Raw genomic sequence first — 26,607 nt, forward strand, 5'->3', positions numbered from 1 at the left:
AAGAAAGAGCACAATTGAGCGGACACAACTTTTTCTAATATTTTAGACATAAATGGAAGATTTGAGATGGGTCTGTAATTTGCTAAGTTATTTGGATCTAATTGCGGTTTCTTAATGAGAGGTTTTATTACTGCCAGCTTGAATATTTTTGGAACATGACCTAAAAATAAAGATGAGTTAATAATATTAAGAAGAGGCTCTTCCACTACAGGTAACACTTCTTTCAGTAGTTTAGTGGGTATTGGATCTAATAAACATGTTGTTGGTTTAGATGCAATGATAAGTTTATTTAGCTCTTCCTGTCCTATAGTTGTAAAGCGGTGTAGTTGTTCTAGAGGGGCCATAATTGAGGTTGAATCATAAGACATCATAGAGGATTGTATATTTACAATTGTGTTTCGGATGCTTTCTATTTGCTCATCGAAGTAATTCATAAAATCATTACTACTATATTGTAACGGAATATTTTGCTCTGGTGATGTTTGTTTATTTTTTTGTCTAGCCACGGTGTTGAATAAAAACCTTGGATTATTGTAAAGGATGGTCATCCTTTACCATGGTCAGTAAAGGATCTCTGAAATATTTTATCTTGTAAAACATCTATGTAGATCAATCTATGTTTTTAAAAATGCCACAAAACAAAGAAAGACATCTTTCTATCGGTGACCCTCACAATCTATGGTATAAAACAAAATACAGTGTGTCAGCCTGCACCGATTTACCAGCAAAATACTTTGCATTGTTTGCTAAAAAAACTCAAGTTGCACTATTGAAGGCGTCACATCCTTCGATGTTTCGCACCTACAGGCCCTGCCTACTGAATATGGTTTTTAAATAAGGGTTAGGTTACATTAAAACGCAGAAAACATACGCCCCCGTTGAGAAACACTACAGGTCCTTCTAAAAAAATTAGCATATTGTGATAAAGTTCATTATTTTCCATAATGTAATGATAAAAATTAAACTTTCATATATTTTAGATTCATTGCACACCAACTGAAATATTTCAGGTCTTTTATTGTTTTAATACTGATGATTTTGGCATACAGCTCATGAAAACCCAAAATTCCTATCTCAAAATATTAGCATATTTCATCCGACCAATAAAAGAAGTGTTTTTAATAAATAAATAAAAACAGTCAACCTTCAAATAATTCAGTGTGCACTCAATACTTGGTCGGGAATCCTTTTGCAGAAATGACTGCTTCAATGTGTTATGGAGGCCCAGGATGCTTCGATAGCGGCCTTAAGCTCATCCAGAGTGTTGGGTCTTGCGTCTCTCAACTTTCTCTTCACAATATCCCACAGATTCTCTATGGGGTTCAGGTCAGGAGAGTTGGCAGGCCAATTGAGCACAGCAATACCATGGTCAGTAAACCATTTACCAGTGGTTTTGGCACTGTGAGCAGGTGCCAGGTCGTGCTGAAAAATGAAATCTTCATCTCCATAAAGCTTTTCAGCAGATGGAAGCATGAAGTGCTCCAAAATCTCCTGATAGCTAGCTGCATTGACCCTGCCCTTGATAAAACACAGTGGACCAACACCAGCAGCTGACATGGCACCCCGGACCATCACTGACTGTGGGTACTTGACACTGGACTTCAGGCATTTTGGCATTTCCTTCTCCCCAGTCTTCCTCCAGACTGTGGCACCTTGATTTCCGAATGACATGCAAATTTGCTTTCATCCGAAAAAAGTACTTTGGACCACTGAGCAACAGTCCAGTGCTGCTTCTCTGTAGCCCAGGCCAGGTGCTTCTGCCGCTGTTTCTGGTTCAAAAGTGGCTTGACCTGGGGAATGCGGCACCTGTAGCCCATTTCCTGCACACGCCTGTGCACGGTGACTCTGGATGTTTCTACTTCATCGTTCCTTCTCCACAATCTTCCTCAGGGTCCGGTCACCTATTCTCGCTGTGCAGCGTTTTTTGCCACACTTTTTCCTTCCCAAAGACTTCCCACTGAGGTGCCTTGATACAGCACTCTGGGAACAGCCTATTTGTTCAGAAATTTCTTTCTGTGTCTTACCCTCTTGCTTGAGGGTGTCAATGATGGTCTTCTGGACAGCAGTCAGGTCGGCAGTCTTACCCATGATTGCGGTTTTGAGTAATGAAACAGGCTGGGAGTTTTTAAAAGCCTCAGGAATCTTTTGCAGGTGTTTAGAGTTAATTAGTTGATTCAGATGAATAGGTTAATAGCTCGTTTAGAGACCCTTTTCATGATATGCTAATTTTTTGAGATAGGAATTTTGGGTTTTCATGAGCTGTATTCCAAAATCATCAGTATTAAAACAATAAAAGACCTGAAATATTTCAGTTGGTGTGCAATGAATTCTAAAATATATGAAAGTTTAATTTTTATCATTACATTATGGAAAATAATTAACTTTATCACAATATGCAATTTTTTTGAGAAGGACCTGTACATGTACTCCGATACACAAAGTGGCAGTAAGGAGGTCACGATGTAATGTTATTAAAACACAAGCGGGAGCAACAGAAATCGCACTGCAAAGCAAAAGGTAAATGTTTTGTATTAAAGTAGAATCCTCCCAACAGGGGGCGCTTGATGGCCCAGAAAGCAGAATCGATCAGTGAGCCACATCCAAATCTCAGGGTTTGTTTTGTCTTACGGTGGACAGTTGTACACCTAAATGAATAATCAAGCAATTATATTCAGTCCATAGACTCCTATGTGACAAACAAAACAAAAAATACGCCATAACTACCTGCACACGAGTATTTACAAAACTCATTATAAATTATTCACAAAAGACTGTCATTGGTCCATCCAAATCAGCGCTGTGTAAAGTAACATTTATCACGTGACAACGCCAGCTGGATGACCAACACAAGTAATTTTCTGGACAATAATTAACATTAGAAAAACGACAATTGTCATTTTTAAATGCCGTTAAATTGAAAATACACAATGAAGAGTCATACTAATTGTACACCTATCGTATCTGATTAATTAGATACATCATTTGGACCGCTAATGTCTGCCTCTGTCAGATTTCATGTTTCATGCTAATGGCCATTCTACTCGCTCGTTCTATTTCTATGAGAAACCAAGAGGGAAACGGCACAGTATGAAGTAAACAGATGTTCTCAGTGTCTTGATATCATTCAAAATATTTCACAATCAACAACCGTCTAAATGTTTTTACGTAGCCTGTCATTTCGTCAATTTACCGCGTTTCGGTCGATGCGGAGGCGTTTTCGATGAATCCATGCTGCATTACAGTATTTGCAGGAGGCCTACAACTTAACAGGTCTGTGTAGACTGGGAATGCTCATTGCTGTTGAGGTTTATACTGAATTTCACTTGTTTTAATAATGACTTGACCTAATTATGTATAACGTACAATAATGACTTGCATTGGGGTCCAAAAATCTGAGACCACTAGTCAAAATGAATAATTGTTTTTCCCCTTTACAAATGTTATTATTGACTCAAGTTTTAGAAAAAAAAAACAATATTTAAACAAATTTAATAATGTCTTATGAAATAAAAATGGTCAATACTTGTTTGTTTATGGAACACACGAGTTTATTATAATTGATTTATTTGTGCACGTCATTGTTTTATTATTATAATTATTAATCTATTTGGTGTGCTGTGCTCCGGCATGAGGGCGGGACAATAATTCCTCCCCTCCAGCATCCTGTCACTCACATGAGATTGTAGCAATTTTCAAACTACAATCGAATCAATTTTCAATGGATACAATTGAGTTTCCTGGTTCCGCTCTACATTTTTATCTTTCTTTTGAGAAGTCGTTTCACTCAGATATACATCACAATAGACCAATTTCTGTTTCGTGCCGATTTGAATATTTTGGTACGCTCCCCTTTTTACGAAAGGCTTTACAATGGTCAGTGTAAAAACATACCTACTAATGGTCCATGCTCACACTAAAGCGGTAAAATAAAGAAAAAAACGCAAGGTTTCTAGACACGTTTTTTTTAATTGAGCTTTAAAAAAAAATTAAAGTGCCACGTAATTTGGAACACCATAAGCGAGATGGCGCAAGACAACACGCAAACACAGTGATCAATGAAACATTTACATAAGGAATAAAAGCAGTTCTGCGCATTCTGTGTGAACTTACCCTTATACTAAAATATTTCTTATTAATTTTACATCATAATGTTTCCTTGTTTTATATTTCGAAAATTCTAAAGCTTAAAAAGTTATTTTCAGGTTTAAATTATATTTTGAGTCCTAGATTTTCATTATGGTCTCTGACCTCACTATATGAAAAAGTACTGCCATGAAATGGAAGTTACGAGAATGTTTTCTTCCCTGTTGTGATGTATATCATTATCTGAGTGAAATGGCTTCTTCGCGGAAGACCGCTTCAAGGGTACAAAGGGGGTGCTGCTGAGCACACTTCAGAGTGTTAAAATAAAGAATGGGACAGTCTACGGACTCGTAGACTCAGGGAGGACGCGCAATTTAAGTCCACGAGAGAGAAAGTCCACATGAAGTGCACCATTGAGGACAGGGCCTTTGTCCATAGGGAATTTATTGGATGATTATGGTTGGCTATTGGTCAATCTCATTTGATTGACAGGTTTCCCACCCTCCAGCCAGTAAACACATTATCAGAGAAGAGATGTTGTTGCAAGAGGGAGTCTAATCTTTTTTGATTGAACATTATGAGGGCACATGAATTTAAAAAAAAATAATGATGTCAAAGGAATAAATCATTTATAAAAAAAAAATACTACAATATTCCATAAATAACAAGAATTGTCCATTTTGATTTCATGGTGATTCTTTTTAAATGCATTTTAAAATATAGTAATGAGAGTTAGACCATCTGAACGAGTTTTTTAATCTGCCCTCTTTCTGAAGTGGGTTGCATGTTTAGGGGCCTCAAACAGGAAGGACACCATGAACCTGAATGAGAAGAAGCCCAACAAGTGGTGGACAGAACCGGACACGTTTGCCATGCTGGCCCTCATAGAGCAGATGGGTCTGGTCCACGAGCTGGACAAGAAGCGCCAGCGCAACGAATCCCTCTTCCGACGCCTCCGTCTGAGTCTGGCAAAGAGGGGCATCCACTTCACAGTCACCCAGATCCGTAACCGCTGGAAGAGCCTTAAACATAAGTACCGTAAGATCAAACTGGCCAGCTACCGAAGTCCAGCTGCACGCCTCTCTGCCGTCGAGTCTTTCCGCTACTTCCATATGCTGGATCACATGTTGGTGCGCAGACCAAAGACGGGAAGCAGGGAGGACAACCTCACAGATGGTCACGACCTTCTCGGACGGTCACTTGCAGACCTGGATGATCACACGGACAGTACTGCTGCCCATTACCAAACTTGCATGACTTGCAGTTTATTTGTCTATATGCAAAGGAATAGTTTCTCCAAAAATGAAAATTCTGTCCTTTACTCACTGTATTCCAGACCTTTGTGTTTTTTGGAACACTAATGTTAGAATGGGATGCTGAATGTTGATGCTGCTCTTCTCCTTACAGTGAATGTGAGGACGAAATCCAATGCTGTCAGGCTCAATGAAAATGTCACAAAAGTGCTCCTTATGATTGGTGCCCTCTATTCCAAATCTTCCAAAGTCATGCCATTTTGTGTGAGGTGCAAGTTGTTATTCACTGATAATCTCCACCTCCACCATAGCTCTCAAATCCTATTCACGTTCACCTATATTTAGATATGGTGCGTCAAAACTTGTTGCACCAGGTTTGACATCAATGGTATCAAATTAGCATATTTCCCAGTTTACGTTCTTTGTAGGTGAAAGAGCCAGAAGAAAGAAAGTCACCTGGGTTTTGGTGTATAAATGATGACAGAATATACATTTTTGGGTAAACTATTATATTTTTACATTAGAACTTGAGGCGACCCAGTCATATTTTCTTATTTATACAAGTTTGTTCATAGTTTTTATGCATGGCGGCATGTAACACAACCTCACAGCCTTAACAGGCATCATTTGACGCCATAAAAGACAGGTTTAAGAAAAAAGATATGAGAACTGTTTTATGCTCCCAATTTTAAGTTGATAGGCTTAATAATTTATAGTAATTTTCCACAATTATATATTTGGTTACATTTTATCATTTGTACTTCATTACCTGCCAATTGAGAATGATGGTCTGACACAATATATTAAAGGGAGAGTTCTCCAAAAAAAAGAAAATTCTGTTATCATTTATTCATCCCCATTACAAATCCACATGATTTTCTTTCTTATGCGGAACATAAAAGAAGATAGTTTGAGAAATGTCTTTGTGTCCATATTATGGAGGTTGGTGGTAACCAAAACTCTTTGGTTGACAATATTCTTCAGAATATCTTCTTTTGTGTTCTGCAGAGAAATGAAAGTCATACAGGTTTGGAACAACGTGACAGGGAGTAAATGATGATAGACTTTCCATTTTTGGGTGAACTATCCCTTTAATTTGATCAGTTTCTTGGTATTATTATCATGTTTTCAGGACAATAATTAGACCAGCATTTCCCAACCCTGTTTCTGGAATAACACCAAGGGTACGTTTACATGTCAATGGTGTACTAAAAATATATTTTTTTCCTTTGCGTTTTTTGCATACAGACAACAACGTTGTCAAATGGATCCACAAAAACAACAGTCTTATTCATACTAGGCCAGTTGATGGCGATGTCACTTTGTAAAGAAACTCTATGCTCCTATAGACTGAACACATAATACTCATGCACATGACGTCACCGTTTTTACAAATTCACATTTTTGTAGAGACTCCAAGACCAGAAATAGATGGGTAGGATAAGAGAGACATCCAAAATGTTTACTTTTGGGGGAACATTGAGTTAGACTTGCCGTTTGCACACAGACTTTGATACAGGTTTGATAATCCAACCACTAATGACAATTCTGGCATTATTTACTTACTCGCCTTCATGTTGTTCCAAACCTTTATTCATTTTTGGGCGGAGTATCGCTTTAAATGTCATCGGAGTCTCTCTAGAGTTGCTCCTTATAATTGTGTCCATTTTAATTGTGATCACTGTACGAGATGAGGATTGGTCCTGTTTATCTCTTTCAGGTCCTTGGCCTGCAGGTGTAATCCCTGAAGGCATAATCCCGAACTGTGATCCTGAGAGCATGTCTAAACTTGAACCTGATGTTGACGAGAGCCTGAATCCAGATGACATGGCTGGTTCTGAGCCTCCAAGCTGGGCTGTAGGACCAGATGAAGTTATGACCCTGGGCTTGTCAGGAGAATACCTCTATGCAGTGAAGACCGAACCACCATCCCTGTGCACTCCCAACAGTACAGAAAGTACAAGAGACGCCGCCGACTGTGGCCACGACGATTTCCCAGGTGACATACTGGTTCAATTCTGTGGTACAATAAACTAAGGGTGTGTTCACACTGGTAGTTTGGTTCGGTTGGTCCTAACCAAAAAAAAAACTGGTCCGTTTTCCTGGTCCGTTTAGCATTCACATTGGCATTTTAACACCGAACCTAAAGATACTGAACATACAGTCGGCTTTTAATACGTATATTTTGTGACTGAACTTATCAATACTTACAAAATGTTTGGTAAGTGTGCTGGGATATGCTGTATTCCATCCTTCGGATGAGACGTTAAACCGAGGTCCTTACTCTCTGTGGTCATTAAAAATCCAAGGATGTCCTTTGAAAAAGAGTAGGGGTGTAACCCCAGCATCCTGGCCAAATTTGCCCCTTGGCCTCTGTCCATCATGGACTCCTAATCATCCCAATATACTTATTGGCTTCATCACTGTCTCCTCTCCACCAGTAAGCTCGTGTGGGGTGGACGTCATCATCCAGGTGCTGCTACACATTGGTGGTGGTTAAGGACATTCCCCCTTGCATGTAAAGCACTATATAAATGTAACAAATTATTATTATTTTTTTAATTATATCTGCACGCGATGTATGTGCATAGCTAAAATATGATGGTATTTTGACCAGCTGAGAACTCATGAAGAGCTTATAAAATCTGTAAAGGAGTCAAAACAGTGGCAGGAATCCCTCCGTCACACACACAACTGAAGATCTGCTTCACAGAGACGTGGTTCTGATGTCTGAACAGAACTATGGCTAGACAAGACAGGTATGCTTGAGCAATTTGTCCTTTTTAGGGTTGTATCTTTTGACATCACGTTCCGTTTTTGGCTCCTTCACATGTCTTTGGTCTGCGTTGTGTTCATATTTCAGTTGAACTGCACCAGAGTTCGTTTGGAAGCAGACCGAGACCCATCTTCTCAGGGGTCTTGGTCTGATTGTTTGGTGCGCACCATTGTTTGGATGGCAGTATTCACACTTATTCAAATGAACAGCACTAGAAGAGCAATCACACCAGGGTTCGTTTTAATCGAACCAAACATGCCCTTAATGACCTCACAAGTCACAGTTTTTCTTGTTTCATCCCAGCAGGAACTTCTGAGGAGACCAGCAGCCTCATCCTCCAGCAGCTCACCATCCTGAACCACCGGCTTGGAGAACAGCTGGCCGAGCAGAGAGCCTTCCACTGCAGCATGCTGGGAATGATGGACCGCCAGATCCAGGTCCTGGAGCAGCTCTCCAATTTCACCAGGAACCACCAACCCAAGCTCAATTCCCCAGAGATGGACTCCTTAGTTAGTCCGAACGTGCATGAAGCTCAAACGCAGACTCTCGAGCCATGTCCCATGTTCCTCATGCCCAAAATCGAACCAACAGCTTCTCCTTGGAAGGTCTCTCTCGTGAAAGTCCACAAAAGGTCACCTTCTCAATCGGGCAGTAACACTGAGACTTCTCAAACCACGGAGGGGTGCAAAGAAAGCACTTCTAGCCCACCTTCTTTAGAGATTTCATCCTTAACCAAGAACGCTGTTGTGCAGAATGGATTGTGTAAGCACGATTGAGTGATGTTCATTTATTGGGACGTTATGCATTCGGTAGGAACAACACCACCACAAGTCTTTTGTCCTGTAGATGTTTCAGGATGTTGCTTGTCTGATGCAATATCTGAAACATCAACATGTGCATTTTCTTTTTCAGTTTCATAGGAAAGTATTATATTCAGTGCTCTGATGTTTTAATCAGTAACACTTCGGAGAAATAGAACAATAGACTTATTGCTATTATTTATTTACTTTGGTTTGTTTGCCAACTAACACTCAATGTGAATCTTAGATGGTAAGTAATTTTTGAAATTGCAGTTTGGACCAAGGTAGCTTTATGTCTGTAATCATCTTGCATTATCCGAGAAAAAAAAAGTCATTGGTAAGCCTAAAGATGTGCAAAAGTAGTAATTTCTTCCAATTATGTTTGGGACACACTTTAAGCCTGATTTTAACAAAAGAGTGTATGTTATGTCTAATGTCAACTCATATGTGGTTTAGTATGAACTTATAAGTCTGCTAATTTCAATAACCGCTTGCCTCTTATTATAAAGTAATATTTCACTGAAATGTGTCATGATATTTTTCAAAAGCAAAATAAATCAGGGTTGGATTAGTTGTAATGGCAGTGATTTCAGAAATCAGAACTTTCTCACTAGTGTGTAGAGTATATAGGGTACTGACAAATCAAATTTATGTTCAAGTATGGGCTTTGTGCCAATTTTTTTTTTTACCAAAAGTCAAAGTGTTTTGCTAAAAACATACTAAAGTGAAAGTATTAAAAAAATCCACATTTAATTGTAATTAAATAGAGCAACTTATTTTAGGTAGTTTTTGAAATTGACTTAAAAACAACAGCAGATATTTTGTCATTAATTTGTAAAGCAACCTAATGATACATTTATATTAAGTATATTATTTATTAGTTACATCATAGTATTTTTATCATTTACCTATTTATGTAATAAATAGATTTTATAATATATAATTATAAAAGTTAATTGTATAAAGTTACTTTATAGTCAGAATTTACTGCCTCTCTCTCTCTCTCTCTCTCTCTCTCTCTCTCTCTCTCTCTCTCTCTCTCTCTCTCTCTCTCTCTCTATATATATATATATATATATATAAAATTGTATTAATATAATGGAGGTTAAATGAGTGAGCGGATCGGGTCGTTGTTCTCCATAACAGCAGGTGGCAGTATTGGTTGTCAGTATCAGCGATACTACACTAAAGAACTGAAGACGGATTTTGTGGATTTAGGGGTGTTGTTTTCATAAATGTATTTTTATTTGATTACTGAAGATACGTACAGGAAGTAAGTACTTTAAAACGTGTGTTTATGTTAATGCCATATCATATTTATCGTCAATAGGTTGAGCACGTTAACAGCTCTATGGCTGAAAGTGCAGCTACATTAGCTGAGCTGTCTGAGCAGCTGTCTTAACCTCAATCATAGATTACGAACATTTTATGCATTCTTAGGATTTTTAACTTTACGTATAAAGCAGACTTTTAGCAGTAAGCTTGCATTCAACGGTATTGATTACATACATCATTTATTTAATTCACATAAACAACACATGCATTGAAGACAGCTTCTGTAAAGGTCTAATGTAACGTTATTTATAAGATTATACTGTTACAAATCATGTGTATAATAAATATGTTAAATATATTTGTATAGTAGTTTTTTCTATTAACTAGTACTGTCCTGTTGCAGTAGATCTATTATTTGGGTATTTGATCCAATTATTTATTCATTTAGTTTAATCATATTTTTACTATTTATTTAGTTTTACATTTTTTATACAGTTTTTTTTTCATCCACGGGCCCTCTATCTCTCCGATTTAAAATCCAAACGTGACACATTATCCAGCAAGTTGTCAAAAACTATTTCTCAGATTGTATAGCCTACTTCTATGCCAACTGTTAAAACATCTCTAGTTGTTTGAAAAATATTCTCAGGTGGAAAAGAGTGGTTGAGTCACTTCAGTTTGCCTGTGGGCCTGAATGGGTTAATCCCAGAAATGGCTGTTTTTCTTTAGGAGTGTTTCCAAATGTTTGAGGAACTTTCCATGGATGTTCTCTTTCAGATATGGCAGATGACGCTCTGTTTGAATTCCTCCATATGGAGATTGTTTCTCACGTGTACAAGGAGCATGCGACCCGGGAGGACATTGATAGGGTACCATGCACTTATCATATATTTTTATATTTATCATATATCATATATTTTTTTCCTTTGCTTTAATCATGATTTGTTATAGTATTTTGTCTTTTGTATTTGTTACATGCTCTGATTTGCTTTGTTAAGGAGAGAGTGACGTGCATATCTACTCTAGAGGCAATGGGCTTCAGAGTTGGACAAGGACTGATTGAAAGGTATTCGGATGTACAGAGTTACTATGTTATACACGTTGTGGTAGCACTTTATTTTCTGTCATGTTCCCCATGTACATACAATGCACTTATTATAGTGCAATAACTAGATACCAACCCTGAACCAACCACTAAACCTAACCGTAACCCATGTTTACCCAGTACTTTCTTAGGTAAGTACACTGTAAGTACACGTAAGTGCACATACTGTAAAATAAAGTGCAACCCACGTTGTGTTTATATGCACCATTGCATTATTATTTTTTGGGGGGGGGAATCCAGAGTTTATAAATCTAATGATGATGGCATGATTTTGCATATGTTTTTGAGAAGGTTTACAAAAGACTGCCCCAGTTTCAAAGATGACCTGGACGTAATGAAGTTCGTCTGTAAAGACTTCTGGAGCACCGTCTTCAAAAAACAAGTCGACAACTTGAGGACTAACCATCAGGTCTGAAGGTTCAATAATGTATTTAAAGTGCCCCTATTATGATTTTACCTTTCATGTAATGTGTAATATAGCTGTTTGTGAAGATAAAAGGTCTGTAAAGTTGCAAAGGGCATGATAAAGGGAGTCATTGTCTCTAAAAAGAAAGTATTGATTCTGAACTGCCTGAAATGAGTCGTCAGTAATTCCAGTCTTACTTCCTGCACAAAACTACGTCGTTTTGTAACAAATTTAAATAATGCCCTAACCCATAATGGTCTTCATTGGCTGCCTGTAAGCAATGCTACAGTACTTTGTGTTGTCAACATGTGGAGAAGAGACTGTTTTTTTATGCTGCCAAAGCAAATCCACTTTGCATGGACTTCTAAAGGATGAGGATTCAGACTCGAATTGATACAGTATAACCGACTTCATCATTACTGTTTGTATCACTGCGTATCAAGTGTTGAGGAAGCGCTGAAATTCAGATATGGTAATGGGAGTTTTGTTTCTCATATCGTTGTGAGCGGTAGACCAATCACAAGAGACTGAGTTATCTGACGAATCAGAGCAGAGTAGACCAATCACAACAGACTGAGCTATCTGACCAATCAGAGCAAAGTAAACCAATCACAACAGACTGAGCTATCTGAGCAATCAGAGCAGAGTAGACCAATCACAACAGACTGAGCTATCTGAGCAATCAGAGCAGAGTAGACCAATCACAATAGACTGAGCTATCTAACCAATCAGAGCAGTGTAGACCAATCACAACAGACTGAGCTATCTGACCAATCAGAGCAGAGTAGACCAATTACAACAGACTGAGCTATCTGACCAATCAGAGCAGAGTAGACCAATCACAACAGACTGAGCTATCTGTCCAATCAGAGCAGAGTAGACCAATCACAACAGACTGAGCTATCTGTCCAATCAGAGCAGAGTAGACCAATCACAACAGACTGAGCTATCTGACCAATCAGAGCAGAGTAGACCAATCACAACAGACTGAGCTATCTGACCAATCAGAGCAGAGTAGACCAATCACAACAGACTGAGCTATCTGACCAATCAGAGCACAGTAGACCAATCACAACAGACTGAGCTATCTGACCAATCAGAGCAGAGTAGACCAATCACAACAGACTGAGCTATCTGACCAATCAGAGCAGAGTAGACCAATCACAACAGACTGAGCTATCTAACCAATCAGAGCAGAGTAGACCAATCACAATAGACTGAGCTATCTGACCAATCAGAGCAGAGTAGACCAATCACAACAGACTGAGCTATCTGACCAATCAGAGCAGAGTAGACCAATCACAACAGACTGAGCTATCTGACCAATCAGAGCAGAGTAGGCTCTCCAAAATGCGGGGTTTAGAGAGAACTAATTCTTTATCATACGGTTTCAGACACTGTATGAAAAGAGGTGATGCTGCAATGTATATTATGAGAAAATCTAAGTGTTTTTGACCTTGCAAGGATGTAAACCTATTGTAGGAGTCTCCAAAAGAAAATTGGTAACCTTTAACGCATCATTGTGATTTCTTTTGTCTGGCTTCATTCTAGGGCACATATGTCTTACAGGATAATAAATTTTCACTACTTACTCAGTTTTCCAGTGGAAAGCAATACCTTGAGGAGGCCCCAAAAGTGAGAATGATATTTTGGCCCATTCATACAGTACTATATCATATTCTTCTGACATTTATTTGATTTAGTCTATATTTCAAAACCATAAGAAGTGAAATATAAATAGATCTATGTATGTCCTCTCTGCAGTACTTGGCCTTTTCCTGTGGGATGATTCGGGGCGCTCTCTCTAACCTGGGCTTGGAGGGTGTAGTGACCGCAGAGGTCTCTTTAATGCCATCATGTAAGTCTATGCTAACCTTATAATCAAACTTATATATTCCTCACCTTTTTAACTCTTAGTAACTAAATATATGAATGATTAAACAAACAGATAAATAATTATAATGATAAAGTGTGATTTGACACTGTTATTGAGACTGCAACTGTCTTCACTGCCTTTGTAAATCATTTTTCTGTTCTTTATAGGTAAATTCCAAGTTGTAATTCAGAAACTCTAGGATGGACTAATGAGCTATAAACATGAATGTTTCTTCATTTTAAACTTTGTCAGTGTGAAATAGATGGACATAGATTCTACATGTTTACAACATTATTTTTGATATAAAGCTGTTTCAAGTTGTATTTCAGTGAGACAGTTCTATACATATTTTGTTCACTTTAAATACAGTCTTGACGTGTTTGGAAATATTCTGAATACTTCAACAATTCTTATTGAAAACTAAATTACAAAAACAGGTAATCATGGAAGCGTATTTTCATAAATGTGACATTTTGTAACTTCTGAATTATTACACATTATACTGTATATCAGAGTCAGGTCACTTAACATATTTTGGCCATTTTACTTTGGTTGGATACGACATTAAAAAAACTAAGATGTAAAAATGTTAGATGTATAGATGCTTTTTCTACTGTTTTATTGTAAATGTAAATTATTTTTCCATATTTGGGAAATATTTCATATTTGGTACATATTTTGGTTTCCTCAAACAAGCCATCTAATCTAGTAATTTAGTAATGATACATCTGATAATTTATTTGAAGAAAAACAGCTCTTTTTAGTTTTGAAATATGTTTAATGTTTGGGATTGTTACAGTTATATCTTACTGGTGAAGATTTTTGATTTCACCAGAAGAGGGCATCCTTTGTCAGTCAGATGAATGTCATATAGCATGAAAGCTCAAAAATATTTCATCATAAAAGTTTCATGTGAATGATCTTGTACAAGCTTCTTGTACTTAAGTTAGTCCGAGAATTCTTTAAAGCTGGTATTTCAGTTAACCCAAGTTTTGTGCTTAAAAGTCGGTACAGTTTTTCTGTTTACCATCCTTGTTTATTTCCTGCACAATTCTGGTTGAATTTATAAGCATTCAAATAAATGAAGGATAAAAAAATTGCTTTTTGAACGAATGACGGATTTTAATAAATGTCAAAAATGAATGAATGCAATATAACAATAAACAAACATCCATTTGTCTGACACCCTATACTATCTGATATGTATTTTGTTTCTTAGCACTACCCAAAAGTTTAAACATTTAGTTTTGTTTATTTTCAAAAGAGATTGATGCTTCAATCCACCAATGTTGCATTTAAATAATAATAAAGAAAATGCAGAAAAATACAGAAACTGTAGAAGTATTTTTAGAAAACATTTCAAATGATTTTAGCACAGATTCAATGGATTTTTCAAACTGTTTGAATATCAGAATTGAAACAATTGTTTTGATAGATATTTGAGAGAAAGGGATGGAAGTAGGAAATCAAATACTAAAGATGAATTCAACATAGAAACAAAGAATCTAGATGACACGCATGGTGCAGAAGAAAAACATGCCAGTCACAAGACTGTTACGTTAATTATTATGTTGCATAACTATCGCATATGCCCATATCTCAGTAACACAAAACACTACTAATGCTCTTTTTTCTGTTCATGAATGGCAGACTGTTATTTTGCAGCTTGTTTGCTTTTTTCCCTCTTTTCCTGTCAGACCTAGTGTGTAAGGTCATGCGCTCTCGATTAAATGTCCCAAAAGCTTCTGCTGTTATAAGAAACAAACAAAAAGTGGCGTGCTTAAATGGAAGACCCAAATAAAGAACTTTAGGAAGGCTTCCCCAGTGAGAGCCCATTCATGAGCCCTCTTTTGTGGAGCTCTTTTCCTTTGCTGCCGGTGGAGGTAAATAAACGCCCTCAGCCTGAGCGCCAGCTGTCTCACTTCTCCTGCCATGTCATGAAAGGGCTAGTGGAAGAGAGTCTGCAGGACAACTTCAAACACACCTTCTGTCCCACAGCACTTTTAAACAAACATCCAGCACATACACATCTTCACTTTACTTTACTTTACTTAACTTTACTTTTGGTTGTTTAGCACGGACTTGCTCTCTGCAGAATTTTTGCATTACAGGTTTTAACATAGCCCCACACATGACATGTAGACAACAAATCCACTATTTATTTTGATTGCGCACACAATATAATTGTTCTCTCGTTTTACTGAATCATGACCATGTTGTAATAATTCGTTCCCTTGTTAAATCAAAATGAGGAGACAAATTAATAAGTTGTGGGAATGAATTCCTAATTTGTGGCCATGATATTGTCTGCATGTCTTGTGTGGGGCTCCGTAATCTTGATCGTAAGATAAAAAGTAAAAAAAAAATCTGTCAAATAATATCTGGGTCATATTTCACCCAGGATTATTATTGTAAACTAAAACTATTAAAACCATTTCTGTTAATTGAAATAAAGCTGAAATAAAATAATAACAAAACGTTGGTTATAAATATAAAGAAATGTTGCTTTGGCAATAACCTGAAATTAGTTTGTTGAAGCACTAAAATTTGAAATAAACAAAAAACTACAACAACATAAGTTAAATAGCAATATTAACAATAAAAAAATAAAATGACAAACACACTAAAATTAACATGAAAACTAAAAATATAAAAATAAAAGCTAATTCAAAAGATTAATAAAACTAAACTAACACTGATTTCTGAAAGTTGTCCTAAGATTAGAACGGGTATTGTTCAAAATTCATGTATAACTTTGATGAAAGGTTTTGATCCACTTCAAATGTTGACTGCTGTATGTATGTATATATATATATATATATATATATATATATATATATATATATATATATTCATTGCCCTGTGAAATGCCTGCTGAAAAAAGCTGTTCTGCATTTCTTTGGCTAACTTGCATTAATATCTCAGAAGAGCATATACATGATAAACTAGACTAGGACAATACAACCCACCCACTCCTCTCTGCCTCGTGTGTGTGTGTGTGTGTGTGTGTGTGTGTGTGTGTGTGTGTGTGTGTGTGTGTGTGTGTGTGTGTGTGTGTGTGTGTGTGTGTGTGTGTGTGTGTGTGTGTGTGTGTGTGTGTGTGTGCGCGTGCGTGCGTGCGTGCGTGCGTGCGTGCGTGTGTGAGTGTGTGTGCGTGTGTGTGCGTGCGTGTGTGTGTGTGTGTGTGCTCCTCAAGTGCTGCTGGGGGATTAATGGAACTATGGGAACTCGAGCCACTGAGACGAGTTGCAGCTGGTCTGTGAATGCACCGAGAGGAACACAAAATCCCACCATAACACTCCACTGCTTTAAGTGTACGACTTACTCTGATGCTTTAACAAGCCTGCTCATTAAACCTTATTAAATGTACTGTGGTGGAATTGTGAAACATTGTAAGATCAGCGGTAGTGTCAATCAGAATACAGTGTGATCTTTAAGGTGTTTTTTTTTTCAGTAAGGTGGTATATTATATTTTGTTAAGATTTATACAGGTGTACATGACCAAATGTTTAGATGGATTTTTTTTCTTTTCTTTTTTTGGACATTTAAAATAATGTAAAATGCTCGAAAAAACACATTGAATTATGCGAATTATGTACTGACCAAAAATATTACGTAAATCAGTTCTTTCTGATTTCAAATTTTAAGTTGAGATGTAAGTGAGATGATATTGGAGATCCCATGCTGATAATACATTATCATATTGTACACCGTGTACAAACTTAGTTGCAAAGGATGATTTTTAAACAGTACTGGAATTCACATGCTACTTGTTAGCTGCTAAAAAGAAATACAAAATAATAACAAATTATAAAATTAAATATTTAAAAATAATAATAAAATTAAATTAAAAATATTTATATTGGACACATTCAAGTGTGTCCAAACTTTTGCTATAGTGTGCGTGTTACAAATGTACAAAGAATTATTTTTAAGCAGTACTGGAATTTCCTTGTTTATTTGGAATTCACTGCTCAAAATGTTTTAATGATTGTTCAGTTCAAAAGCATCTCTGTAGGCATATTCATTCATTTGTGTCCAAATTGTTGTACAAAGGATAGTTTTGAAGTTTGCATGCTGGACACTTGTTTGCTAAAAATAAAATAAAACCTATTTATTGTTCAGTTCAAAAGCCGTATTTTACTAGAGCAGCTGAGCATCTTTTTATAATGTCATAAAGTCAGGCCATCAGAGCACTGGTTAACATCTTGATTGACAGGAAAAATGGGTAACAACCTTTACCCTTTTGTCTTCTACATAAATTGCTAAGATGTTCAGCAGGACAAATCCCAGACGTGGACCAGGGATGAGGGGTGGCTTGGGGTGGGGGGGATATGCTTTTAAAAGTGGCAAACAATAACTTTTAATTTGCCACTCTCATTTCAAAAGAGAACCATGCAGCAGTCTCTTTGTAAAAGAGAGAGAAAGTGGGGCACAATGCCGGGATATCTGTGGAGTTTTTCTTTTTACTATGCTGAAAGGATTACACTTTTAAAAAGAAAGAGAAAAACTAGAGACCTGCACCTAATCACTTCCCCTGGTAATTCCTCTGCTTGATTAAATGAGGGAGGGGTTGGCGGTTGTAGAGTAGAGGGATATCAAGAGGATTTGAGAGTTGCTATGGGGCCAGGAAAGCCACAACCTGACGTTTGTGCATTGCAGTTCATTAAGAACATGGTTTGAGGTGATGCAGATCTAATGTTTGCTGCATTGGTACAAGATTTTATGAGATTTATAAACACATTTAATCAGTATTCAGTATAGTGGATGTCATACTTCTTTTGATGCAGATCAGAACAATGCAGCAGGTTTACAGTCTGCTCGATGATGTACTGTTTTATACCTTGGTGACCATCATCAGCAGTCAAAGCAGGGGCCTTGAATTACGTTCAGTCTTTTGTACGTCGAGTACGCGTACAAGCAAAAAGTTGCTGGCTGCAGTTCACTCAACGGCCACCGGTGTCGCTAACAACAAGGGTTTTTGAATTCTACATATAGCCCCTTTATATGTTATTGTTTCAGAACGTTTCAAGAACATTCAAAAGTAACTTTTCCATAATGTTTGCTAAATGATCAAATGGAATGTTTGCTTTTCACTGTCTATGCCAGTTGTGACAGTTGTTGTGTCGTGCCACAACAGCTTGACGAGACAGTCTACTGGACGCGACAAAGCGTTCCAAATCCGTTTGTCCCATCAATTTCTTGTCAGGAATTTGTCACTGCATCATTTGTCGACAGCATCACTGATTATAATGAGTTTTATTTGCTTTTTTGCTTCGCATCGCACCCCTCGTGTCTGGTGTAGACCCGGTAAACGTTCACATAACCCAATTTTGTTTTTAAATGTATGCAAAATGAGTTAAATTGATTTAATTTTGCTTAAAGACTACATAATTGCAAAGACTACATAATTTGCACTAATTGCAAAGTATTTTCAGCGGTGCACAGTGTAGAAAAACGAAGCGCACGACCCTCAGACTATTACTCTTGCTTATTCTTCACTGTTTACCTAATGAAATGCTGTGTCAGTGGAAATCCCTTGGCAGTCACTCAACCTTCTCAGCTGATTCACTCTATGTCACACTGCTGGGGTCAAGTAGGATCCCTCCTTAAGAAAAAAATAATAAAAGAATCTCTTCTTTGTCCATCTTCACCCCACCTCTTCTGCCCCGTCATCCCATTTGGCTTCTCCATGGTGATGGAACATTTGTGCATTTGTGCAGTGATGGATGTCTGATAGACGGTCCTTTTGCCTCGCTGGCTCTTCAATGAACAGTCTGCATTGCGCTGAACCTTTTGTCCAGGGTCTCGCTACGTTCCTCCAGTTCTAATTGAATCAACAGTGCTGTTACTAAGAGCATAGAGGCAAGGGGATCTTTTGGAGGGCAAAGGACAGGTCAGGACCTCTGATCCCATCGCAGAACCTGCTGGGCATGGCCAACTAGTGTCAAACCTTGGGCACTGGGATGAATTAGCACTGCGTTTGTAATGAGTCCCAGCTGGAGCACTGGAAAGAAGACTTCTTATAGATTTCGTCTTTTAAAGGAAACCCTTCTTACAAGCTGTATACATGCACAGGAAAAATGCTGTTATGAAGAACTTCACTTTAATCAGATGCTTTAAAGTGCAAAAGAAAGTAATTTGTGACAACAACATGCAAGTCCAGTATGCAAGTGTGTTGATCCTCTATGCTCTACTGTTACCAATATATGAACAGTCAGTTCAGTAATAGAGATGGGAATAAAGAAATTTCGATTTCAGTTATGATTCCTTGACATTTTGGTTCCTTAACAGTTATCTTTTAGAACTTTTAAGGAATAAACAATTAATCGCATCAAACATAAAGGTTTGTGTGTGTATATATATATATATATATATATATATATATATATATATATATATATATATATATATATATATATAATATAAATATATATTATATATTTACAAACTTTTATTTTTGATGCGAGTAATCGATTTGACAGCACTATTTATATGTATTTACTATTGCGATTATCTTGTAATTTAGACAGTTTTCTGTTTTCAGTTGAAAACGGTGTAGAGTAAACGGCCCCTAAATGAATAACTAATGATTTTTACAACGGAAATGTATCAATGCTGAACTTACTTAAACTAGAAAATGACTTTCTTCTAGCTGCTGTATAGCCAAAGCAATCTTTGTTGCATTCATTTCCTGTTATCACTGCAAAGGTGCTTTTAAACTATCTGTATTGTAAAAAGTGTTAAATTAAAGGTGACTTGATTATTGATTAAAAAGAACTGAATTTTAAGAATAATTTCTTCGCAGTCAGACTACACTGGTCAAGTTGTATGTTTTTAACTCACTAAAAAGAACCGACTAAGAGTCATTCCTTCAGGAATAAGACTACATTGGTCGTGTTGTATGTTTTTGATTCACTAAAAAGAGCCAACTTATCAGAGGCTTTCATCCTATAATCATACAGTGGTCATGCATTAATTACATTTTATATAAACATATAATTGGAAATAATTAATCACAAATTAATTTCACTGTAATGCTTGATTTACCAAAGCCATTCATGATAAGTAATGGAAAACTCATGGTTGTAGTCAGAGATTCCTGTGGGATATGAGCCTAATTGTCTCCACAAGTATCAACCCTGAAGCTCATATGTCCTATACTTTTACAGGAGGGGCAAAGAAATTTCAGACCTTCACCCAGGGTGTTGACGCCCTCTCTCAGTCACCCCTCAGGAGTTGCAAATCAGACCGATATCTTGGTTATTAATCAAGTGCCTTCAAGAAGGAATAAACAACAGGCCTGGAGGACAGGCCTGGATAATGTAGGCCTGGTTTGGATTCAGGGGTCGTTTAAACGCCATCATGAAGAGGGGGAGGGGTGGTGGGGGTGGCAGGAGCAGTGGGGGTGGAGGCGGGACAGTTTTTTTTATTTTTTACGTTGTTCCAGAGCAATTTAATTGAACAAAAAATGCTCCTAGAAACAAAAACACGATGGACAATGATTAAGAAAACAATGTGACATGATACTAGTGCTTGAATATTGTTTATTTCATTTTTCTTCAAAGTGAAGGGTAAACATTTTGCTCTCAGTTAGATTACTGAATTTATGTGCATTATGAGCATAAAATTGTAATGTTATGCAGTAGAGTCTGTATACAGTAGTGGCCAAAAGTGACATCCGGCCAATAGGAAAATCGACATCTTCACCCTTTATTCAAATTATTAAACAATTGTTAAAACATTAGCTCTATTTTAACCTTTTTTTTTTTTTTGCTAAATAATTTTGTCAATTAAATACAATAACCACGTATAGTGATTTGTTCTTAAATATAATTTAAAACAAATATATTTTCCTCCTTTTTTATGGTCTAATCAATCTTGTACAGTCATTAAAAACAAATCCCCAGACCAAACCCACCAGACATCACTTTTGGTCACTACTGTACATAAATACAATCCAGACTACATTAAATAGGGGTTCACTTGGTGTAAAGTTAAACATGGTTTGTGACGACAAGAACAATAAACCATCCACTGTAATCAAATACAACTTGATTGTAAATCAGACTTCTGCTGTTGCTTATGCCTTTGCATCAAATACCTATTCAGCCTATTGTTCATTTGTTGAACCTGTTACAGTGTTTGATTTTGGTTGACATTTTCATAAAAAACTAATTTGGTGTCGAATTGATATCACATTATAAAACTGAAGCAAAACCAAAAAGCAAAACTTTGTACAACTTTTAGATCAATTCTATAGCAAGTTATTCCATGGTTAACCCCTCCAGTTCTACTCGCACCATTCCCAGTGGGATTCGAAGTGGCGTTATGATAATAAGAAAAATGTCACGTTGCACTATTGGAAATATTTTTGTTTTAAATCCTTGAAGGTGAGCCAATGGATATCACAAAAGCAATGTGCAAACTTTGCACTAGAGTTATGCCGGTGATCATCACCGGGTCTGACCTGACCATAGATGTACATTACAAAGAAAAAAACATCTTCAGGATGGCCTTTGGCAGGAAAACCGTATTAATGCACAGCACATAGTGAACAAGTTCACCTTTTCTTTTTTGGCGAGTAGTATTGACGCATACACAACTTTGTCTCTGGGTCTCTTGAGGCTTGACCCATGGTAGGCTCAGTAGTTTGAGCCTGTCCTTTCTGAGCAAGAGAGATCTCTCCTGCAAGAGTGTAATGTTCTCTTTGTTCCCCGTGTGGAAAAACACAATGTAGGTGCTCAGGCATGCACTGGGAGGCAGATCTCCAGGGCTGCCCTGAATCTCATTAGTGGACTTTCCAAAGTTTATTATGATTGGACGGCCTTGTGAAAAGAAAGCAAGGGCCCTAAGAGTGCAGGGTAAGCCCGAGGGTGTGTGTGTGTGTGTGTGTGGGGAGACAGAATTAGTCCCATTCCCATACAGGAAGCAGATGTTTTGCTGTGGCCAAGTAACTCTGGGAAATCCACTGAGACGGGTCTTAAATCTCGTGACTCTTCATTAACTCGATGCACCGTAAATGGGATTCTGTACACAGGGCCAATCTAGTTTATCTTCCCCATTCCAAATCAATTCATATAAGTGCACTTTTCCGTGTTTTTGAGTAGCCTTTAAAAGGGCACTCATAAAGGCGGCCAGCAGGGGGAGGCTTTGATAACAAGTCTTCTCATTGCGTAGCGAGATTGGGCCCTCGGCAGGGAGTGAGCCAGAGCGCTGGGCACACTACACAGCCTGAAGAGACTTCCTGTGGGGTGAGGGATGAAAAATAAGAAACTAACTTAAGAAATAAAGATGAAAAGCTGGCTTGTCTTAACTGCTTGCCAATGAGGAACTGCTTATCTGTACCACATGGGCTTTAGGTCATGGATTAACACCACAGATGCATGATGGACACACACACACACACACACACACACAGATATATATATATATATATATATATATATATATATATATATATATATATATATGTTCTATCAAATGCAAATAATAAAAGCCTATATTAATATATTATACTAAAAATAAATTATATATTATACATAAATACATTGTATAGAATATAATATCCTAAAAAATGTTATTAAACATATATCTCATAATATCTAATTTTCATACATCATTTTTTTTACATTTAGACATTTAGCCAAAGTTCTTACCCATAATAATATACAGTGACATACATATTGTCCTTCCTTCAATAAACACTACAGTTTTTTTTTCATTCCTTAAGAACAGTTTTTAACAATGATTATTCAATGGCTATATATGTATGCACCACTAAACAGACAAATATAAAATGTCTTAACTGACAGTTAAAAGTGATCACTGCATGTGTATGTTTGGTAAAGGTTTGCCTTTCTTTCTCTTATAGGTTCACTTGTTTACTTTAGTGTAACTGAACACCTTTTCCCTTCAGGACTGTTTTTCAGTAGACTAGCTGCTATCTCCACATATGCTCTCACTGTGATTATCATGTATTCTGTAGCTCTTCAACATAGGGAAAGTATGGATATAATTGATGCTCACACATATGTTTAATGTTTCTAATAAAAATTTTTAACTGAGTATATTAACACACACACGCACGCACACACGAACACAGCTTTGTTTTTGTGATTTGTGAGGACATTCCATAGGCGTAATGGTTTTTATACTGGACAAACTGTATATTCTATCCCCTTACACTGCCGCTATCCCTAAACCTACCTATCACAGGAGACATTCTGCATTTTTACATTTTTAATAAAACACTGCATATTAGTTTTTAAAGCCATTTGAAATATGAGGACTCAGGAAATGTATTCATGAATCACGTTCAAGTTGTAATACCAGTGTAATACCCATTTATGATTATACACATTTGTGTCCTCACAGATCACACACACACACACACACACACACACACACACACACACACACACACACACACACACACACACACACACACACACACACACACACACACACACACACACACACACACACACACAGGGCAGATAGTTTACCTTGTAAATTGTCTTGAGAGCAGATTGTTTTGGCTTGTCTGCATCACCTGTTCCTGGTTTTGTGTCAGGATGATGGAATGGTTCCACACTAAAAGGACAAACGCATACATTTTAAACCTTCAAGCTGAAGTGTGTTCTTTTATGTGCCTCTAGTGGGGCCAAATGGAACTGCACATTCAATCATAGTTTTCAAACAGGTTTCCTGAACACCTGACCCCCTTAAACATATTTATAGCAGGTCTTCAATGTTAATATTTTAAGCATTTTGCACATCACTGACAACTCAAAAAAACAACAAAAAAAAACAAAAACTCTTTAACACATGACAAATGTGCATATGCATACAGCATATTAGGCATGTTGAAATAACAATAACACATCAAAATACTTATCACTACAAAGTATGCGCAAAAAACTTGTCCAGTCTAATTTAAAGGAATAATTTATCCAAAAACTGAAAATCTGTCACCATTTACTCACCCCATGTTGTTAGAAATCTGTATGATTGTTTTCTTTTGTGTAACTCAAAATGAGATATTTTAAAGAATGTCCAAGTTGCTCTTTGATGCAGAGAAAGAGGAAAGTGATTTATAACATCAAGCTCCAAAAAGTCACCACTAAAATGGCCCTCACAATCTATAGTACTATTATATTCCAAGTCTTTTGAAACCATATGATAGTTTTTATTTATCATTAAATAAAAAGAAAAAACATACACATAAAATAAACAATAACTGAAATAAAATTAAATATAAAAAAACAAAAACCTTAAGTTGAAGTTCCAAAATACTATAATTATATAGTTTTTATTTAGTTTTAGTATTTTAGAACTGTAAGTTTATGATAGAATTTTTATTTTTAACTGAACTATTACTAAAAGCTGAGTGTCTTTCTCAAGTCACCCACACACTTAAGTCTCAAGTCACCCACACACTTAAGCCTCATTGATTGTCAGGAAAAAAATAAAAATAACAAAAAAGGTACAACAGCTTGTAACCGGGGCAGTACCCTCAAATGGTCAACAGTTTACTTATCTACCTCTAGAAGGTGCATATCCTTATAGTAGTCATTTGAACCCTTAAGATAAAACTGAAGGACTAAATAAGGTGTCCCTTTAAGGAACCTGCACTTTTGTACTTCTAAAGTAAAAACTTTTGCACAATTTATTTTTGCTGAGAGAGTATGAGAGAGCATTGACTTGTGCAGTTTCATCCTCTGGCGCTTTAAGTGACAGGGACATCTCAGATGGATGTCTGTCTGCTTTCACTCCGAAACCTCCATGCTGAGCTCACACTGAGGGGTAATGCAGAGGGGTGTGTGCTTCAGCACCTGCAAATGAAATTAAAACAGATTAATAGTGCACAGGACAAACAAACACAAGCCCTCCGCAGGCAGCATGCTAATGTGGAGCCTGTGTGGAGGATAATGGGACATTTTACACTGAAATGACAGATTTCAGATCTCCTGCTGCATGGTCCTTAAACGGATAGTTCACCCAAAAATGAAAATTAGCCCATGATTTACTCACTCTCAAGTCATCCTATGTGTATATGACATTCTTCTTTCAGACGAATACAATCAGAGTTATATTAAAAAATATCCTGGCTCTTCCAAGCAATATAATGGCATGGCCGTTTCTGTTTTGAAGTCCATAAAAGTGCATCTCTCCATCATAAAAGTGCATCTCTCCATCATAAAAGTGCATCTATCCATCATAAAAGTGCATCTCTCCATCATAAAAGTGCATCTCTCCATCATAAAAGTGCATCTATCCATCATAAAAGTGCATCTCTCCATCATAAAAGTGCATCTCTCCATCATAAAAGTGCATCTATCCATCATAAAAGTGCATCTCTCCATCATAAAAGTGCATCTATCCATCATAAAAGTGCATCTCTCCATCATAAAAATGCTCCACACAGCTCCGGGGGGTTAATAAAGACCTTCTGAAGAAGAGCGATGCATTCATGTAAGAAAAATATTCATATTTAACACTTTACAAAATAAAATTCTAGCTTCTGGCCAAACGAAAATACACAGTCTACTTGCGCCTAAAGCGCAACTTACGCAACTTGTGATGTCGGAAGTAGCGTAGTACATCAAGGTGTAGCGTAAATATTACTCATATTGCTTGCATAAGTTGCGCTTTAGACTTAAGTCGAATCTGTATGTTCGTTTGCCCGGAAGCTATTTTACTTTATACAGTTTTAAAGATGGATATTTTGCTTACACTAACGCATCGATTCACTTCAGAGGGACTTTATTAACCCCCTGGAGACGTGTGGAGCACTTTTAATGATGGATAGATGCACTTTTATGATTGATAGATGAAGTTTTATGGACTTCAAAACAGAAACAGCAATTCACTGCCACTATAAAGCTTGGAAGAGCCAGGACATTTTTTTTATATAACTGCAATAATATTCGTCTGAAAAGAAGAATGTCCTATACACCTAGGATGACTTGAGGGTGAGTCAATCATGGGCTAATTTTCATTTTTTGGTGATTTATCTCTTTAAAATAAA

The 26,607-nt window shown here is 37.0% G+C and overlaps 2 protein-coding genes across 3 annotated transcripts; both read left to right on the forward strand.

Moving 5' to 3' along the window:
* Positions 1-3,043: 3,043 nt before the first annotated feature.
* LOC143716387 (uncharacterized) lies at positions 3,044-9,437 on the forward strand. Of its 2 annotated transcripts, none has more exons than XM_077208918.1 (4): positions 3,044-3,270; positions 4,860-5,310; positions 7,057-7,335; positions 8,419-9,437. In XM_077208918.1, the coding sequence occupies exons 2-4, from the start codon at positions 4,899-4,901 to the stop codon at positions 8,886-8,888; spliced, it is 1,161 nt and encodes a 386-aa protein (XP_077065033.1). In that variant the 5' UTR covers positions 3,044-3,270; positions 4,860-4,898; the 3' UTR covers positions 8,889-9,437. The 2 variants fall into 2 exon arrangements, with proteins under 2 accessions (XP_077065033.1, XP_077065032.1); XM_077208917.1 differs by having other exon boundaries at positions 3,059-3,270; positions 8,416-9,437.
* Positions 9,438-10,076: 639 nt separating this feature from the next.
* trappc6bl (trafficking protein particle complex subunit 6B, like) lies at positions 10,077-14,764 on the forward strand. The gene is made up of 7 exons (XM_077208920.1): positions 10,077-10,185; positions 10,965-11,056; positions 11,186-11,253; positions 11,584-11,701; positions 13,250-13,333; positions 13,463-13,556; positions 13,742-14,764. Exons 2-7 carry the CDS (start codon positions 10,967-10,969, stop codon positions 13,771-13,773), a joined length of 486 nt encoding a protein of 161 aa, XP_077065035.1. The 5' UTR covers positions 10,077-10,185; positions 10,965-10,966; the 3' UTR covers positions 13,774-14,764.
* Positions 14,765-26,607: the final 11,843 nt, after the last annotated feature.

Source organism: Siphateles boraxobius, unplaced genomic scaffold, assembly GCF_051911475.1.
Source record: "Siphateles boraxobius isolate OS27281-9 unplaced genomic scaffold, OSU_SipBor_1 6, whole genome shotgun sequence".
In the NCBI taxonomy this organism is placed as follows: domain Eukaryota; kingdom Metazoa; phylum Chordata; class Actinopteri; order Cypriniformes; family Leuciscidae; genus Siphateles; species Siphateles boraxobius.

Excerpts from the sequence above, each read along its gene's own strand:
- LOC143716387 (XM_077208917.1), top strand. The coding sequence starts at position 4,899 with ATGAACCTGAATGAGAAGAAGCCCAACAAGTGGTGGACAGAACCGGAC. Across the intron at positions 5,311-7,056 it reads CCTGGATGATCACACGGACA|GTCCTTGGCCTGCAGGTGTA; the intron begins GTACTGCTGCCC and ends TATCTCTTTCAG. Across the intron at positions 7,336-8,415 it reads TGGCCACGACGATTTCCCAG|CAGGAACTTCTGAGGAGACC; the intron begins GTGACATACTGG and ends GTTTCATCCCAG.
- trappc6bl (XM_077208920.1), top strand. The coding sequence starts at position 10,967 with ATGGCAGATGACGCTCTGTTTGAATTCCTCCATATGGAGATTGTTTCT. Across the intron at positions 11,254-11,583 it reads GGACAAGGACTGATTGAAAG|GTTTACAAAAGACTGCCCCA; the intron begins GTATTCGGATGT and ends GTTTTTGAGAAG. Across the intron at positions 13,557-13,741 it reads GGTCTCTTTAATGCCATCAT|GTAAATTCCAAGTTGTAATT; the intron begins GTAAGTCTATGC and ends TGTTCTTTATAG.